General features: G+C 54.4%; 1 protein-coding gene and 1 long non-coding RNA gene across 12 annotated transcripts in view; one reads left to right on the top strand and one right to left on the bottom strand.

The window, feature by feature from the left end:
* Positions 1-17623, top strand: part of SEPTIN9 (septin 9) — a 179409-nt gene that overhangs the window by 151160 nt on the left and 10626 nt on the right. For all 11 annotated transcript variants that reach the window (XM_061392707.1, XM_061392712.1, XM_061392711.1 and 8 more), the window contains 4 exons: positions 15333-15524; positions 16168-16296; positions 16654-16735; positions 17018-17155. In XM_061392707.1, coding sequence (XP_061248691.1) covers positions 15333-15524; positions 16168-16296; positions 16654-16735; positions 17018-17155 — 541 coding nt within the window. The remainder of the gene's footprint in view (positions 1-15332; positions 15525-16167; positions 16297-16653; positions 16736-17017; positions 17156-17623) is intronic.
* LOC133232821 (uncharacterized) overlaps positions 1-17623 on the bottom strand; it is a 307249-nt gene that overhangs the window by 282407 nt on the left and 7219 nt on the right. The window lies entirely within an intron of this gene.

The raw sequence follows: 17623 nt of genomic DNA, 5'->3' as shown, positions 1-17623 counted from the left end.
GGTGGCCCGGCCACTGCACGTAGGGGACCCACTCCTCTCCGTGGCACTGGCCAGGTCAGCTGCAGTGTGGAGAGCGGTGTGGGTGAGGTTTCAGGGTTCAGACAGAGCCCCGGGTGGGCCCAGGTGTTCAGACCTGAGGGCCCCGCTCCCCATGCCCACCCCCTCCAGCACCCCTGCCTGCTCTGCCCAAGCTTCAGGGAGAGGAGACCTCACGTGCCCTGAGGCCCCAGTTAGGGGTAGGTGGGGAGGCGTGTGGGCTTCCTGGGTGGTACTAGTGGTAAAGAGCCCACCTGCTAAGGCAGGAGACGTAAGAGACACGGGTTCGATCCCTGGGTCAGGAAGATCCCCTGGAGGAGGGCATGGCAACCCACTCCAGTATTCTTGTCTGGAGAATCCCATGGACAGAGGAGCCTGGCAGGCCCCAGTCCATAGGGTGGCAAAGAGTTGAACACGACTGAAGCAGCTTAGGGCACACGCACGAGGAAGGGGGTAGGGATTAGGGGCCGCCCAGTCTCCTCTCCCCTGTGGGCATCCCCATGCCCTCACTGACGGTTTCCTGAACAGAATTTCCTGAATGGGCAGGAGCTGTCCCAGGAAGTGCATCCATCCTTTCGCAAGATGCTTTGTGGTTCCAGAAGGGGGATGGAAACCAGAAATCGTTCACCTCTCGTTCACATGCTGGCACACGCGGAAGGCTGAGCGGAGGGAAGCCCGGGAAGCCCGTGGGAAAGGATGCAGGCCAGCACCGCGGGAGCCCCGCGGAGGGGCTGCCTGCACCGACCTGGGAGCAGCGGCCCCGCAATGCTCTGGGAAGAGAGGAGGGCGGGAAGCAGCGAACTGTCCTTTTATTCACTCATTCGACATCTTACGTACCAGGCTGTGGGATGTGTGAGCAGAGGAGGCAGACCTTGCAATTGCAGGCTGTGAGCAGGGGCACTCAGGAGGAGAACCATGGGACACCGGGAGTCCCCCGGAGCAGAGCCAAGGGAGGACCTCCCTGGGGAGCCTTGTTTGAGGAGAGGAAAGGAGCCAGGGAGATGGTGCACATGTCAAAACGGGAGAGCCGGGCACGGGCTTCTATTTTACTGACACATGCTCTGTGCCTCGGCCATGCCAGGCTCTAGTCTGTGCTTTGTAAATATGTCGTTTGGTCCTCACAGAACTCTTACAAGGCAGGTATTATCTCATATTACCCATCAGAAACCTGAGGCATTGAGAGGTTAAGTTACTTGCTCAGGGTCACACAGGGAGTCTGGGATGGAACAGGGTCCCAGCTGCAGGATTCTGGGGCCTCAGGGATCTTGTGTTATACCAGGTGCAGGGGGACCCAGTCAGGCTTTCAAGCCAGGGGAGCAATGCGATTAATTTGTTTTAAACAGGCCTTCCTGGTGCCTTGAGAAGGATGGACCCTGCGGTGGGGTGGTGGGTGGGAGACTTAATGGGGATGGCTTGGCTTGTGGGAGCCATGGAGGTGGGAGGCCAGGCGACTGCCTTCAGATGTGTTGGATTCAGATTGATAGGATTTGGGGTGGATGACTGGACGTGGGCCAATGGAAGGAGGGACCAAGGCTGGCCCCTGGGTTTCCAGCTGTAGTAACTGGATGGGTGGAGATGCCGTTGCTCATGGGGGCGGGTGGCACGGGTGGGTCCAGAGCTCAGTTGGCGGCATGTTTAGTGGGAGGCATCCAGGCTTCACTAGGGCAGGGGCCGAGGATACCCGGCTCTGGGCAGGGGGCCTGGCACAGTGGGCCATCTCTGCTGAGTCATGATTGGCACTGGTGTATGATTCTGAACAGAGGTTGGCATCTGATGCTCAGAGGATGGGCAGGATCACTGGGAAGAGTGTCCAGTTGGGACCAGACTGGTTCTACAGGCAGAGGAGGAGCCAGTGAGGCAGTGGAGACCCCAGAGACAGAGGAGGAGCAGCAGAGGAGAAGTTGGGGTGGGGGGTGACCCCTGCAAAGGGCTCCATCTGGTCAGAGCTCCCGATCCAGTGGTGCACCCAAGCTTCGTATCATGCACAGCGCCAGCGTGCAGGAGGCGCAGGAAGTGGGACTCTGCCTAGTGTCCGACCCACACGGGGCTCAGGGGTGTCTGTGCACCCTGCCCGTGGCCAGCATCTCCTGTGGGCAGTGTTCCATGGGTGTTGCACATGTGTTCCGAGGGGGTGAGGCATGCTGTCCACACACTGCTTTTTTCTGGGGTGAGCCTGTGGTTGACCAGTGCGTGTACATACCTGAGCTCACCATCCCCATCTCACTTCAGGGAGCATTTGACCTTGTGGCTCATGGTGTGGCCCAAGATGTCACAGACATGCCCCGGCTTATCCCCTCTGCCCAGGGGCTCCCTTGGGAGAGCAGAGGCTAAGCACTGCATGGGGTGGGGAGCAGGAGTGCCTTTCCAGCAGGCAGGGCTCCGGGCAACCCCGTGGGCAGGTGGGCACAGTCTAGGCAGGCTCTCTGCTGAGTGGACATGGAGCGAGCCGTGTGAGGGGCCGCGTGGGTTCCCAGGCTCTGCGCACACTGCTTCCTGACCCCCTGACCTCCCGAGCAGGAAGAAGCTGGAGGTGGGGAGGGGGGGATGTGATGCCAGCTGCCTCGACTCACATCAGCCCGGAGCTGGAGCTGCCGGCGGACGGTGACATGGTTCAAGGCTGTCCAGAGCTGCTGACCCTCCCGCCTTCCCCACAACCTTCCCGGTCCCTCCAACTAGTGGTATGAGGGGGCCTCCTTCCTTACGGGGTCATTGGTCAGGCTTCCGCTCCTGGCCTAGGAACTTGCCCCTCCCTGCTTGGCTCCCTCCCTGGCCATGCCTTCAGCTCCCGCCTCTCTGAAGGGATCAGGGTGGGTAGGGGGTCCTTTGGCGGGTGGGGGAGGAGACCTCATTAGGCAGCACCTCGGAGCCTGAGCAGATGATCTGACTGGAGAATTGCTTGGTATCTCTGGGGCGGGGGAGCTCTTTTCCTACTTAGCTCCTGGCAGGGGGCCGCTCTCTTGCACCCCAGAGGACCCTGTCTAGTTTTTGTTATTTTACATGATCTCATCAGTTGCTGGAGTGGGCGCCCCCAGCCTCCCCAGCACGGAGCTCTGGTGTGCGTCTGCTGACAGTCCTGCTGATAGGAGAGGGGGCCCAGGGGACTCCACCCCGTGACAAATGGCCACTTTCCACCCATCTGTGGGGGAAGGTCTTCTCTTTCTCTCTTTAACTTTGCGAGCACTTGCCAAGAACTAACGGAATCTCTCTGTGGCTGACCGCTTGGACGTGGTGGGCGGGCTGGATTCCGGGTTTGCCTTGGGGCAGGGTCTATCCTGCTGGAAGGTTCCCTGGGGTGGGAGGCGGCTCGGGGGCACATTCCCTGAGTCTTCGAGGCGAGTGTGGGCGGCGGAACACAGAATGAAAGATAAATCCCTTGACACAGGAAGTCGGAGGCCTCATCCCTGGCCTCCTCCGCCTCGCGGATTCGGCGGCACTCAGTTCTGCAGACCGCGTTTTAGGAGAGCGCCTAGGACGTGGTGCAGGTTGGAGCCTGCTCTGACCAAAGATTGATGTCTCAATAGGCTGCTGAACCCGGGTGAGGAACTCTGCTGGAGGAGCGGGGCGGGAGGCAGGCTGGAAATGAAAGAACAGAGGGGGCCTCTTCCAGAAGGGGGTGGGGGGTGTGGGCTGAGCGTTGGATGCCGTCCAAATCTGGCTCCACCGACCGACGCCAATTGAAACCGTGTTGGCAGAAGCGAAGAGGTTCTTGAGATTCTTTCCTGGACAAAAGGGAAGACGTTTGCTTTAAAGGGTTTGGCAAGAGACAAGGGCGGGCAGTAGAAGCGGGGAATCACCCCCCGCCGGACTTTGGGGCGCCCTGGGCCCCTGAATGAATAGAGTCGGGTGGGAGCAGGGGCTGTTCCTACCCTGTCCCCTCCCAGGTCTTGCAAAGGGCGCGGGGTCGTGGGAAGTCTTTCCACCCAATCTGTCCCTGCACAGAAACCCTAAAGCTGCGACCTTGTTTTGAGTCTCCTCTTGGGAAAGATCCAATGGGGAGAGAGATGCAACTCCTGGCGTTTGCAAACTCCCGTCTTTCTTCAGAGAGGCCTTCGCCTTTGTGCTGGGTCTCTAAGCCGGCTTTCAGGCCAGAGGGCAGGCTCTCAGATTTCTGGCCTCCTGGTTCCTCATCAGGCTTTGGGGAGACACTTTCTGCCCTGTACAAAGTGTGAAGTGTAATTCGATTTGGAACTACTTATTGAATTAGATGAGCCGTGTACGCTTTAAAAATGCATGCCTTGATTCCCTGCCTGCACAAATTTGCAAAATTCAGTCATTTGTATTCAGTGTTTCCATCTTTAGAAGGGAACAGGAAGTTCCCCTGTGACATTTATGGGGAGTTTGTAGTGGCTGGGGTAGGTTCACGGGGACACGAGGAAAAACGGAATCTGGTAAATGGGAAAAGATTCTGTTTCAAAGCCCCGCAGGGAATGACAGCCCTTATGTCCCTGCCCATCCCTCACAGCTTTCTCCTTGGGCTCAGGGATGGAGACCAGCTTCATAGCCTCTGCCCTTTTCCTCTTTTCCTGCCTTTGATCATCAAAAAAAAAATTTTTTTTTTTAATTTATTTATTTCTTTTGGGCTTCCCTGGTAGCTCAGCTGGTAAAGAATCCGCCTGCAATGCAGAAGACCCCAGTTCGCCCCCTGGGTTGGGGAAGATCCCCTGGAGAAGGGATAGGCTACCCACTCCGGTGTTCTTGCCTGGAGAATCCCCATGGACAGAGGAGCCTGGCGGGCTGCAGCCCCTGGGGTCGCAGTTTTGGCTGCTGAACTCAGACTTTCTTTAGTTGTGGCAAGCGGGGGCTGTTCTCCAGTTGCGGTGGGTGCAAGGGCTTCTCGTTGCAGCAGTTTCTCTTGTTGCGGAGCACAGGCTCAGTAGCTGCAGGCGTGCAAGCTTAGTTGCTCTGCAGCATGTGGGATCTTCCCGGACCAGGGATCGAACTTGTGTCCCCTGCATTGGCAGGTGAATTCTTATCCACTGTACCACCAGGGAAGTCCCCCTACCCTGATTTTTTTTATTGTTATTTTTCATCTTTTTCTTTTTTTCTCATTTTTTGGCTGTGCCTCGTAGGGGATCTAGTTCCCCAACCAGGGATCAAACCCAGGGTCCCTGCAGTGGAAGCTCTTGAGTCCTAACCACTGGACCACCATAGGATTCCCTGATCATTTTTTTAAAAACTCTTCCTCACCCTTTTCTGACCATGGAACCCACAATATCTTTGTACGTTGAGAAGTTCAATTCAGAAATAAAATGATTAAATTCCAAGTTCTCGTTAGACCAAGTTAGTTTCATGAAGAAAGCTACGGGGTTCTTTGATGAACCCCACAGATTGTCCAAATTTATTCACAATTTATTGCCTGTCTTCATGTGTGCTTATTTTAGGGAGAGACTCCCTATTTTTTAACAGCTCCTAAAAGAGGTTTGTGATGCGCAACACGAGAATCCTGTGCCAGATTGGGTTCCTTACTTGTAAGGGATTACCATGAATCTGCCTGGAAGTTTTGGCTGATGAACATTTGAATAAATAAACTTCTTCTTCCTGTGTGGCACCATAGTTTTCATTCAGACTGACCTCAAGCCTATACAGTGTCTTCTTTTTGTTACTATGTAATACGTGCTCAGTAAATGTTCGTTGAATGTATCATTGTTACGGTCTTGGTCCACTGGGACCCCAGGATCTTTTTCTACTGTTAATTGTTTATAACCATGTTTTATCACTGAAGTATAGGTGATGGACAGTATTATGTGTTGTAAGTGTATAATATAGTGATTCACACTTTTTAAAGATTATACTCCATTTATAGTTATTAGAAAATATTGGCTATATTACCTATATTGTGCCGTATATTCTTCTGGCTTATTTTATACATAACAGTTTGTACCTGTTAATCCCCCCACCCCTTTACTGCCCCTGCACGCTTCCCTCTACCCACTGGTAACTGCTGGTTTATCTGTGACTCTGCTTCTTTTTTGTTGTATTCACTAGTTTGCTGTATTTTTTAGGTTCCGCATGTTAGTGATCTCATACAGTGTGTGTCTTTCTTTATGTGACTTATTTCACTTAGCGTGATGCCCTCCAAGCCCACCTGTGTTGCTGCCAATGGCAAAATTTCTCTTTTTTTTTTTATGGTTGAGTAATATTCTTGTGTGTGTGTATGAGTACCACATCTTCTTTATTCGTTCATCTGTTGATGGATACTTAGGTTGCTTCCACAACTCAACAATTGCAAATAATGCTGCTGTGGACAGTAGGGTATATGCATCTTTTCAAGTTAGTGTTTTTGGCTTTTTCAGATATATATCAGAAGTAGAGTTGCTGGGTCATAGGATAGTTCTATTTTTAATTTTTCAAGAAACCTCCATACCGTTTTCTACACTGGCTACACCAATTTACATTCCCATGAACGGTGTGTAAGGATTCCCTTTTCTGCACACCCTCGCCAGCGTTTGTGGTATTCCTTTAGCGGATAGCCATTCTGACACGTGTGAGGTGCTATAGCCTTGTGATTTTGACTTGCATTTCCCCGATAATTAGTGATGTTGAGCATCTATTCCTCTGCCTGTTGGCCATCTGCATCTCCTCTTTGGAAACATTTCTGTTCAGTTCTTCTGCCCATTTTTTAATCAGATTGTTGAACAGTATGAGCTGTTTATATATGTTGGATATTAATCCCTTATACATCACTTGTTGTTCGGTCGCTCAGTCATGCCTGATTCTTTGCAACCCCATGGACTGCGGCACGCTAGGTCTCCCTGTCCTTGTATGTCATATCATTTGCAAATATTTTCTCCCACACAGTGCATTATCTTTTCATTTTATTGATCATTTCCTTTCCTGTGAAACAGTTTTAAAGTTTAATTAGGTCTCATTTGTTTGCCTTTGCTTTGTTTCCTTTAGGAGCCAAATCCAAAAAATATTGCTATGATTTATATCCAAGAGTGTTCTGCCCATGTTTTCCTCTAGGAGTTTTATGGTTCCTGGTCTTTTAGGTCTTTAATCTATTTTGAGTTGTTTTTGTATATGACATAAGAAAATGTTCTAATTTCATTATTCTATATGTAGCTGTCCAGTGTTCCCAGCACCACTTATTGAACAGACTGTCTTTACCCTGTTGTATATTCTTGCCTTCTTTGTTGTAGATTAATTGACCATAAGTGTGTGGATTTATATCTGGGCTTTATGATCTGTTCCGTTCATCTGCGTGTCTGTTTTTATGCCAGTACCATACTGTTCTGATGACTGTGGCTTTGTATCAATAATATTGTCTAAAGTCAGAGAGTGTGATTCTTCCAGCTCTTTGGCATCTTCCATTTCTTTGGCATCTTTTCTAGGACAGTTACATCTCCAAGGTGCACATGTGTGCATAGTGAAGGCAGGAGGCTATGACTGTGAGAAGCACCTGGACGAGGCTGGGAGAGGGGAAGGAAGGCTTCATCAAGGGCGGGTGGTGGGGCGCATTTACTGCAGGAAGAATATGTGGTGGACAGGTCCCTATGACCCCAACATCAAGCTTCTGCGTGGGTCTGCCTGGATCTACCTGGTGATGCTGGCTCCTGTTGGGTGGTCTCGTGGGTTTCCATAGATGGGTCAGCCTTGCTTTCTGCTCAGCCACTGTGGGCGGTGATTGAGCAAGGCCGGTGGGGATGATGGTGCCAATGTCCCTGGGGAGGATCGGGGGAGATAAGGGGCATTGAGTCGGCTTTACCCCGAGAGCTTGGTCCTGGGTTCTGTCCCTGGCTGTGACACAGGTGCCCCTCTGGCTGGGAGCAATGTCACACAGCAGAGGTTGATGCTCGGAGAGAGTGGAATCTTCAGGGATGTTTCTGAGCTGCAGGAAGGGCAGCAAGACAGACAGGGAGGGGCGGTGGCGAAGAGTGACCCTTGGGTGTTGCAAGCCTGCTGGGCCCCGCCCATGATCGCCCAGGGCTGCAATGAAGTATAAACCCTCTGCGGGCTCCTCTCTGGTGGCTGCATCCCAGCCAGATGTGCGTCCCACTGTCCCAGTCCCAGCCAGCCACAGACCGAGATACACAGACCCCAGGGTAAGGGGGAAGAATTTGTCCCTTGGAGCAGAAGCCTGAAGTTGGCGCTGGCTCAGGGCTGCGACCTAGAGCCCCCTGTGAAGGCATGTGGATGGAAGAGGATGGAACCCCTTCCTCCCCAGTTTAAGAGCAACCCCCTCCCCATCAGTTCGTGAGAAAAGGCGGACCTACAGGCCCCTGTGGTGAAGGAGGGGGCAGGGGCTCGCCCACCAGGGTTGCAGGCCTGGGCTCAAATTGGAGGCCTGCAGAGAGACACTGCCAGGTTTCCTCCTGCTGGTCTGAACGTCCTCGCTGGGAGATGACAGGGCTGCTTGTGCAGCTGGACAGCCTGGGGGGTGGGGTGGGCACAGGAACCTTAGGCCTGAGTAGGGGCATCCTGGCCTCAGCTGTCCACAAGCTGTACAGCTGGCTGGTGGGCACTCCTGGGCACAGTGGGTTCTTTTCAGTCCATCTCTACCAGCAGCGACTTTCCTCTCTTTGTATAGCAGCTCATTGAGACAGAATCCCCACCCTGTACAATTCACTCATTTAGCGTGTGCATCAGTGGGGCGTATTCTCAATGTTGTATCTAGTTTCAGAAAATGTTGTTGTTCAGTCGCTAAGTCGTGTCCTCTCTGACCCCACGGACTGCAGCATGCCAGGCTCCTCTGTCCTCCCCTCTCTCCCAGAGTTTGCTCACAGTCATGCCCATTGAGTCGGTGATGCTGTCTAACCATTTCATCCTCTGCCACCCCCTTCTCCTTTTGCCGTCAGTCTTTCCCAGCATCAGGGTCTTACTTGTCCCCCAAAAGGAATCCCATAGGTGTGATGGCCCAGCCCCAGCTGCCCCGTCTGCTCTCTGTCCTAATGGATTTGCCTCTTCTGGACATTTCATTTCAATGGACTCGTACCACGTGTGGCCTTTTACATCTGGCTTCTTCACTGAGCATGCTGTTTTCAAGGTTCATCTGTTACACAGCGTGTCGGGACATCAGTACTTTTTAAAAATTTTTAAAATTGGAGTATGGTTGATTAACAATGTTGTGTTGGTTTCTGCTGTACAACAAGGTGAATCAGCCATATGGATACATATATCCCCTCCCTCTTGAGCCTCCCTCCCCTACCCCCATCCCACCCCTCTAGGTCATCACAGAGCTCTGAGCTGAGCTCCCTGTGCTTTATAGCAGCTTCCCACTAGCTCTTTTCCTCATGGTAGTATGTATGTCAATGCTAATTTTTTTTTTTTTGAGTACTGTTGATTTATGGGTCCTCCCCAGTGGCTCTGGGATAAAGAATTCACCAGCAATGCAGGACACCCAGGTTCTATTCCCAGGTCAGGAAGATTTCCCTGGAGAAGGGCATGGCAACCCACTCCAGTACTCTTGCCTAGAGAAGCCCATGGACAGGGTAACCTTGTGGGCTTTAGTCCGTAGGTTTGCAAAGAGTCAGACATGACTGAAAGCAACTTAGCGTGCATACACACGATTGATTTACAATGTCAGGTTAGTTTCTGATGTACAACAAAGTGATTCAGTTCCACGTATATATATATATATATACACACACATATTCTTTACATTTATACATTAATTTTCAGATTGTTTTCCATTTTAGTTTATTCCAATATATTGGATATATTTTCTTGTGCTATACAGTAAGACCTTGTTATCTGTTTTATTTAAAGTAATTTTTATCTGCCAATCCCAAAGTCCTAGTTTGCTTCCCCCTCTTCTTCCTTTGGTATTTTTTTCTTTGTCTGAGAATCTGTTTCTGTTTTGTAAATAAGGTCAATGTATTATTTTTTAGATTCCACATATAAGTGATATCCTGCGATATTTGTCTTTCTCGGCTGACTGACTACTGCGTTTGATAATCTCTAGGTCCATCCGTGGAGGTGCACATGCTGTTATTCCATTCGTTTTTTATGACTGGGTAATATTCCACCATCTGCGTACACCACATCTTCATATCCATTCATCTAGGACATAAGTGCTTTGAATGGCTCATCGTCCATCGTGTGGATTTCCTGCACTGTCTGTCCTCTCATCCATGGGTGGACAACCTTTTAATGGCTCATCATCCGTTATGTAGAGTTACCGCATTGTCTTTGGCTTTTCATCCATGGGTGGACGGCCTTTCAGATGTTTCTTGAATCACTGCTTTGTGCCACGCCCTGGCCTAGGAGGTGGGGGTGCCGCTGATTGAGCTACAACCTTGGGTTTGAAGATCTTGCAAAGTCAGATCAGGGAGTGAAGAGCAGGGTGGAGAGACTCGCAGAGGGCCACGTGGAGCCAGAGTGAGAATCCGAGGCCCTGGTTCCCAGCCACAAAGTCTGCAGGGGGCACTGCCCCTCGCTTTGACAAGGTGACCATGTTACCTACTTGTCCAAACCGTGGCCTTTCTGAGCACCAACTGGGTTCTATTAATATTGATAATTAGGCTGGATACTAGAAAACTTGAAAGCAAGGACTGTAACAGACACGTGTCCACCCGTGTTCATAGCAGCATTATTTGTCATAATCAAAGGTGGAAACCTCGTACGTGTCCACTGATGGATGAATGGATGAACAATGAAGTATTATTCAGACATGAAAAGGAATGGAATGTGACACATGCTGGAGCAGGGGGGAGCCTCAAGGACATGATGCTTGTGAAAGAAGCCCGACACAAAAGGACAAATACTTATGAATGTTCCCACTTATATGAGGTTCCTAGTGGAGCCAGATTCACAGAGACAGAACAGAGCCTACAGGGTTGGGGGACGGGGAGTTAGTGTTTAATGGGCTCAGAGCTTCCGACCAGGATGATAAAAGCGTTTGGAGGTAGGTAGTGGTGATGGTTGCATGCCATCGTAAATGTAATTAAGGACGCTAACATGAACATTTAACATGGTTAAAGGGATTGAGGTTGTAACTTGCGTCTGTTTTACTGCAGTAAAGCAAGTGATCAGGATGGAGGGAGGGTGTAAACCAGCGTGTAAGGTCACCCCCACCCAGTTGGTCACTTGGGCTGTCTTTTCCCAGAGGAAGGTGGCACTATGGTGGGCAGGGATGTCGCCCTGGGCCTGAGAGAGTGGCTGACCCAGTGGAGCAAAAACAAGGCTGTCCCAGGGGTCACCCCCCGCCACACACACCCCAGCAAACCTGGCACCCCTCAGAGCGTGACTCCGGGAAGGAGAGGCTATGGCAGTCTGTGCCGCCCCCTCCATCCCCTTTTCCAGGGATTCCCAAGTAGGAGCAGTGGAGAGCAGCAGCTGGTGGTGCCGTGTGACCTTGGTAAGTCACTTGACTTCCCTGAACATGCGTCTCCCGCTTTTAAAGAGGGCAGCTCCCTCTTTCTCTGTTTGCATGCAGAGGCTGCAGTGAAAGTCACCTTGGATGTAAATGTGAAACTTCTTGTTTTTCTGTTAAGAGCTTCCTTTTTCCTATTAATAGCACTTGATAAAGTCTGGGTATGAAACAACAACCGAGCTAACAGGGAAGAGAGTGAGCCATAGGCAGAAGTCACTGGAGGAGGTGGTCTGGACACAGGTCTTGGGGGTGGGGATGGGTCAGGAGAAGGCAGGTGTGGAGTCTGACCGTTGTTGTGGAGGGTCTGTGGGCAGCTCGGGCAGCAGAGCCCCTCCTCCCTGTCCCCCGCCTCGAGGGTCTCCCCCAAGACCCCATTCACTCAGTTTGGTTGAGTGTCCCCTCCCTGTAGGGCCCTGGAGGCTCACTGGGGATCCACACACGTCACTGCCATCCTCACTGGAGCTCATGGCCTGCTGGGGGGACACGTATGTTAATCCGCTATCACGAGAGTGAATGTGAAGTCGCAGGACTAGATTCATTGACGGTCTCCGGTTGGCTAGACCGCTTCCAGTGCATTTCAGGAAAAAAAAAAAAATCACACCCCATTTGTAAAATGAGTAGGTTAGACAAGAGTTATGTGCTGTCCAGGATAGTTGCCACTTGCCATGTGTCATTCTTTTTTTTGTTTTTAATTAAAAATTTTTTTAAAATTTCTTGTCCATGCTTTGTGGGATATGGGATCTTAGTTCCCTGACCAGGGATCAGACCCTCACTCCCTGCATTTGAAGGGCAGAATCTTAACTACTGGGCTGCCGGGGAAGCCCCCATGGCGTGTATCATTCTTTACATTGAAATGAATTAAAATTAAATAAAAAACTGAGTTCCTCCGTTAGACTAGCTGCATTTTAAGTGCTCAAATGTCATGTTTGTGAAAACAGTTGGTGGTTCTGAAGAAAGTTAAAAATATGACTACCATTTGACTCAGCATTCCCACCGGGTCAAAAATGTTTCGGAAAGCTTTGAAAGCAGGGTCTTGAGAGAGTTGTGTACCCATGATCCCAGCAGCTCTGTTCACTAGCTAAAATACAGAAGTAATCCAAGTGTCCATTGATGAATGAATTAAAAACATGCTCCAGCCACACACTGGAGTATCACTCAGCCTTCAAAAGGAGGGACATCCTGACACCTGCTAGAGTGTGGACTGACCTTGAGGGCATTCTCCTTGGTGAAACAAGCCTGTCACGAAAGGATGAATACTGCGTGACTCTGTTGACCTGGGGTGCACAGTAGCTAAATTCATGGAGACAGAAAACAGAATGGAGTCGGGGTTCATGCTTAACGGGCACGGTTTCAGTTTTGCAGGATGAGTTAGGAGCTTGGGTACAGAACGTGAATGGACTTAACACTCCCAAGCTGCGTGCTTAAAATTGGTTAAGATGGTACATTTTGTGTTCTGTAAATTCCACCACAATTTCTAGGAAGTGGCACACATGGCTGCCTCACTGGACGGTGCTGGAGTCGCCTGTCTCCACTGTCCCATCTAGCTGGCTAGAGTCCTCGAGGCTGCAAGAGTCACAGAAACCCCGAGTTTCACAGAGAGCATCTCTGGGCCGGCTGGCTGCTGGACGCCTCTACACTCCCCCATGGGGTCCTGAAGGCAGACCCCAAAGCCTCCTATCAGGGTGGGCGTAGCTGGAGGGTCCCGTGTCTGCTGGCCATCCAGGCAGACAGAGTGGGGATTGCCCACCATGGAGCCTCCCAGAGGAGGGGCCTCGGGGAGATGGACCCTCACCTGTGCAGAAGGCCAGGCCCTTCTCTCAGCGGGAAGGATGGCGCTTGTCACGTTTCTCTGATTATTTCTCTAACAGGGTCCTGGTGGGCAGGGGGTTTCGCTTTGGTTTCTGCAGATGTTGGTGCCTGTGGAGGGGCCGGCTGGAGCCTCTCTCTGCTGCTCCTGGAGCCCTTGGAGAGGAGTAGGGGGTGGTTCAGGGGGCACTCCCCACCCCCAACCCCGCCCCCACCCTGTGCTGCTCGGGAGGGGGTGAAAGATGGAGGGAGATGTGGGGGTGGGGCGGGGGGCTGGCCCGGTCCAGGGCAGAATGGCTCCCAGACCCGCAGACAGATGGAAGCAATTTTCGGTCACGTGGGGCAGGGCTGAACTGCTGTCCCGAAAGACAGGGCCCCATGTCTGTCTCCAGGAAGCAGCCCCAGAGCCACACGTTCGGGCCAGATGTGGCTCTGGTCTTTGTTTATTTAACGATGCCGGAGCCCGGGGCAGAGTGTTTCTGAGCAGAGGCAATTCCTTCCGGGCCATGCAGGGAGGAGGCCCCCGCAATGGCGGTTGAATAGCGGGGATCCCTGCCTCCTGGACCCTTTGCCTTTCCCCGGCCCGGGGATGGGGTGAGGTGGGACGTGGAACCAAAACCTCTATCATCAGCCTGTTGTTAGGAGAGATCTGTGGACCCCGGGCGGCCCCTGGCCTTGTTATGCGTGTTACGTTCCATGCTTAGCGCCCCTTTCTCGGAAGCAGGAATGTCTCTGCCTGTTCCGGGCAAAGGATAGCGGGATGTTAGTGACTGACGTGGGGATAAACCAGCAACACCCCGGTCTCTGGGATTTGTAAGCTAATGGGGCCAGTCATCTTTCCTCTTACTGGCCTGGGCATGCGGGGAGGAGAGGGTGTTGGCCCCCATCTCAGCTCCCTTGGAGGCTCCTGAAGACGGACATGGCTGCAGAGGTGCGACCTGGTGGGTGGGGTGGAGTCCGGTTATTTCCCCAGGAAACCAAAATGCATTTAATCTGAAAGCTCGGCAGTGACCTTCCTGGCAGGGGCAGGAGGGGATGGGTGGCAGGCCGTGTTTGGGAAGGCTGCTTGCCCACCTTGGCAGTGGGATATGCCCCCTGGAGAGGTGGGCATCTGGGGGGAGGGGTGCTGTTGCGCTGGAAACCACCAGCACTCCCTCCCTGAGGGCTGTGAGAGGGGCTCTCAGGCAGAGGGGGAGTGTTTGGACTCCCTGGGTGGTCGCTTCCCATGAGCTCAGGGTGCCCTGGGAGAAGAGACTGTGATCCTTTCTGGGAGGCAGGATGAAGCTGAAAATCCTTAGCGGGCAGAGGGGGTGGGAAGAGCTTGGACCCACGGGGGCAGGGGAGGGAGTGGGGAGGGCCATCGGGGATGGGTGTGGTCTGGATGTGCTTGTCGTGGTAGGGGCGACTCACTGGGATGCAGCTGACCCTGGTGGGGAACCCACACGGTCCTGAGCGCCCTGACCAGCCCCGCAGGCCGGGTGTCCCTCGGGTCCCCACTGGGAGCTTTCTGGGCATCTCCCCCACCCCTCCAGGCCTCCAGCTGGGTCACGCGGACTCTGAGGGCAGCCCAGGAGGAGAGGAGGAAGGCTCTGACCTGTAGACCGAAGCAGCCTGAGTTATTTTGAGCAGCTCAGTCCCATCTGCCCGTCCGCAGACCTGAAAACAAAACCATCTCCCAGGCTGTGGGCGTGGGGCCCTGCAGGTGCTGGGTGGCCCGAGAGAAGACACTTGAATCCAGTCCAGGGTGGGAGGCAGGCGCAGTACCCGCAGGTGCTGCCCGTGGGCCCTCCCCTTCCTGCCATCGCCCAGGGGCCAGCGGAGTCACTGTGCCCGGAGGAGCTAGCTCTGCGTCCCGGCCCTCCTTCCACACTCCCGCTGGCCTGGGGCCACCAGCAGGTGCTTGGGACTGGCCACGGCTGGTTCCCTCCGTCCTCCCTTCAGAGGGTCATCCTCTCCTTTGTCCTGGCTCAGGACTTGAGTTGTGGGGTGAGGCTTTGTGGGCCAGGCAGACGGCGGCAGGACAGCCCAAGCCGAGGGGTCTGGCTCTGGGGCGTGCCGAGGGGTCTGGCTCTGGGGCGTTCCTCCGGGTCTCTTGGGCAGCTGAGCCTCATTTTCCCCCACTTGCGTGTCCCCACTCTCCTACCGTCACCCCCTAATGCACCCGCTCCTCTTCCTGCAGCCACCGAGGCAGCTCCCAGCAGCGCTGGCGACATGGCCGACACCCCCAGAGATGCCGCGCTCAAGCAGCCGCCCGCACCACGGAACGAGAAGGCCCCCGTGGACTTCGGCTACGTGGGGATCGACTCCATCCTGGAGCAGATGCGCAGGAAGGCCATGAAGCAGGGCTTCGAGTTCAACATCATGGTGGTGGGTGAGTTCCCCCGCTCTCATCAGGCCGGAGAGCCGCCCAGAGCCACGCAAGGAAGCCCCCCTGCCCCTCCCCGGCCGGCCACACAGGCTCTTGTAAAACGGGGTGACAGGCCTGGCCCGCAGGACACGAGCATGCGGACTCTTCTACTGAGGTGATCCTCAGCGATGGGGAGCCTGGCCCCCAGGGCTTTGGGCCGGAACCCTGCAGTGTGGGTGGTCTAGCAGTGAGGGATACAGACCCTCCCCACTGGGGTCCCAAGGTGGGGGGCTCTGTAGGGCTTTTCCATCAAACCTCACGTGGATCCTGGTATGTCCCACAGCTAAGGGTGCATCGCACTGGAGCGGCCAGCCCCCACTTTCCCTCCCCAACGCTGTCTGTATCTCAGCTCCTCCTGGGAGCCCCAGGACCTTGCATGGGGCTCCCTGTGGTCAAAAGGCAAGGGGTCCGTGTTCTGCTCTGCCACAAAGTACAGCGAGAGCTTGGCCAGTGCCCAGGCACCCAGCCCTTCCTGCCTCCTGACCGCCCCCTAACCCAGAGTCCCACCAAGGAGAGCTGGGGGATGATGCCCAGGCCTCGCCACCTCCCAGGCGCTTGAGCCGCTGTCTCTGGAGCACCCTGCCGACCAGCCCCATTCTCTCCCCAGGGCAGAGCGGCTTGGGAAAGTCCACCTTGATCAACACCCTCTTCAAATCCAAGATCAGCCGGAAGTCAGTGCAGCCCACCTCGGAGGAGCGCATCCCTAAGACCATAGAGATCAAGTCCATCACACACGGTGAGAGCCAGGCGGGGTCTGGGGGCAGGGTACCGAGTCAGGTCCCTCGGGGCAGCACCTCTGGGCATGTTGAGACTCGGAGTGGGGTGGGAGGAGGGCGAGGGGTCAGGGATGCTCTCCAGGATCCCTGCAGGCCCTGGTCAGAGCCCCCTGGAGACAGCTGAGTTTTCCACCAAAAAGCATGGGCAGGGAGCTTCACTGCTTTACACTGGCATCTCCCTGGCATCACCCTGGGGGCGCTGCAGGAGGGCCTCTTTGGGGCAGGGTGGGTCGGGCAGCCTGGCCAGTGGGGGGCGGTTATGTGCACAGGTCCCGAGTCTCCCCCCTGAACTCGGCGGGGGCTGTGATTGTGTGCAGATATTGAGGAGAAGGGCGTCCGCATGAAGCTGACAGTCATCGACACGCCGGGCTTCGGGGACCACATCAACAATGAGAACTGGTGAGGGGACCACTGCCCCGGGCGGAAGAGCCCTCCTGGGGCTGCTGGGAATCTCGCCCCACCCCCCACCCCTGGGGTCACAGGTCAGCCTGGGAGGCGGGGTCAGGTCTCTGTTGCACTCAGGATTGCAGGTGATACCCACCCCACCCCCACCCCCTGCTTCCTGGTGTTGGGCAGAGAGTTGGATTGGGGACCTGCAGGTGAGGATGGGGGGGCAGGGGGCTGCTTCCCCAGCTGGGGCGGTGGGGGTTCCATGCCCGCTGACTGGGTCCTTCCATGCAGCTGGCAGCCCATCATGCAGTTCATCAACGACCAGTACGAGAAGTACCTGCAAGAGGAGGTCAACATCAACCGGAAGAAGCGCATCCCAGACACCCGCGTTCATTGCTGCCTGTACTTCATCCCCGCCACCGGCCACTCGTACGTGCCCCTGGCGCGCTCTGGGGCTGGGTGGGCCCGGGCCGCAGCCTGAGTGCCCCCACCCTCCCTCTGGCCCCCACACTGTGTCCCGCCCACCTGTCAGCATCCAGCTTGCCCGGGAAGGCAGAGGACCGGCTGGGCCCGGGGTGGTCCGGAGCCTGGGCTGTGCCTTCTCAGGGCAGGCGTTCTGGCGGGCCTGGCAGGTGGGCAGAGACTCTCCAGCTGTGTATCTTTAGCACTTACCTGTCCCTCCATGCGGGTCGCTAGTCCATAGGGGAGTGCTGACGATGTGATAACAGACCCCGGCAGGGACCACCCCCCCCACACACCCAGGAGGGTTTAGAGCACAGAGAACAGCGGGCTTGGCCCCGGGCAGGGCTGGATAAGGGCTGTTAGTCGAGGCCACCTTGGAGAGAGCTGCTTTCTCCTGCCAGTGCCATCTGCAGCTACAGATGTACGCACAAGTCA

This window comes from Bos javanicus, chromosome 19 (genome assembly GCF_032452875.1).
Source record: "Bos javanicus breed banteng chromosome 19, ARS-OSU_banteng_1.0, whole genome shotgun sequence".
In the NCBI taxonomy this organism is placed as follows: Eukaryota; Metazoa; Chordata; class Mammalia; order Artiodactyla; family Bovidae; genus Bos; species Bos javanicus.
The sequence above is the reverse complement of the archived record's forward strand: the minus strand, read 5'-3'. Positions and strand labels throughout refer to the sequence as shown.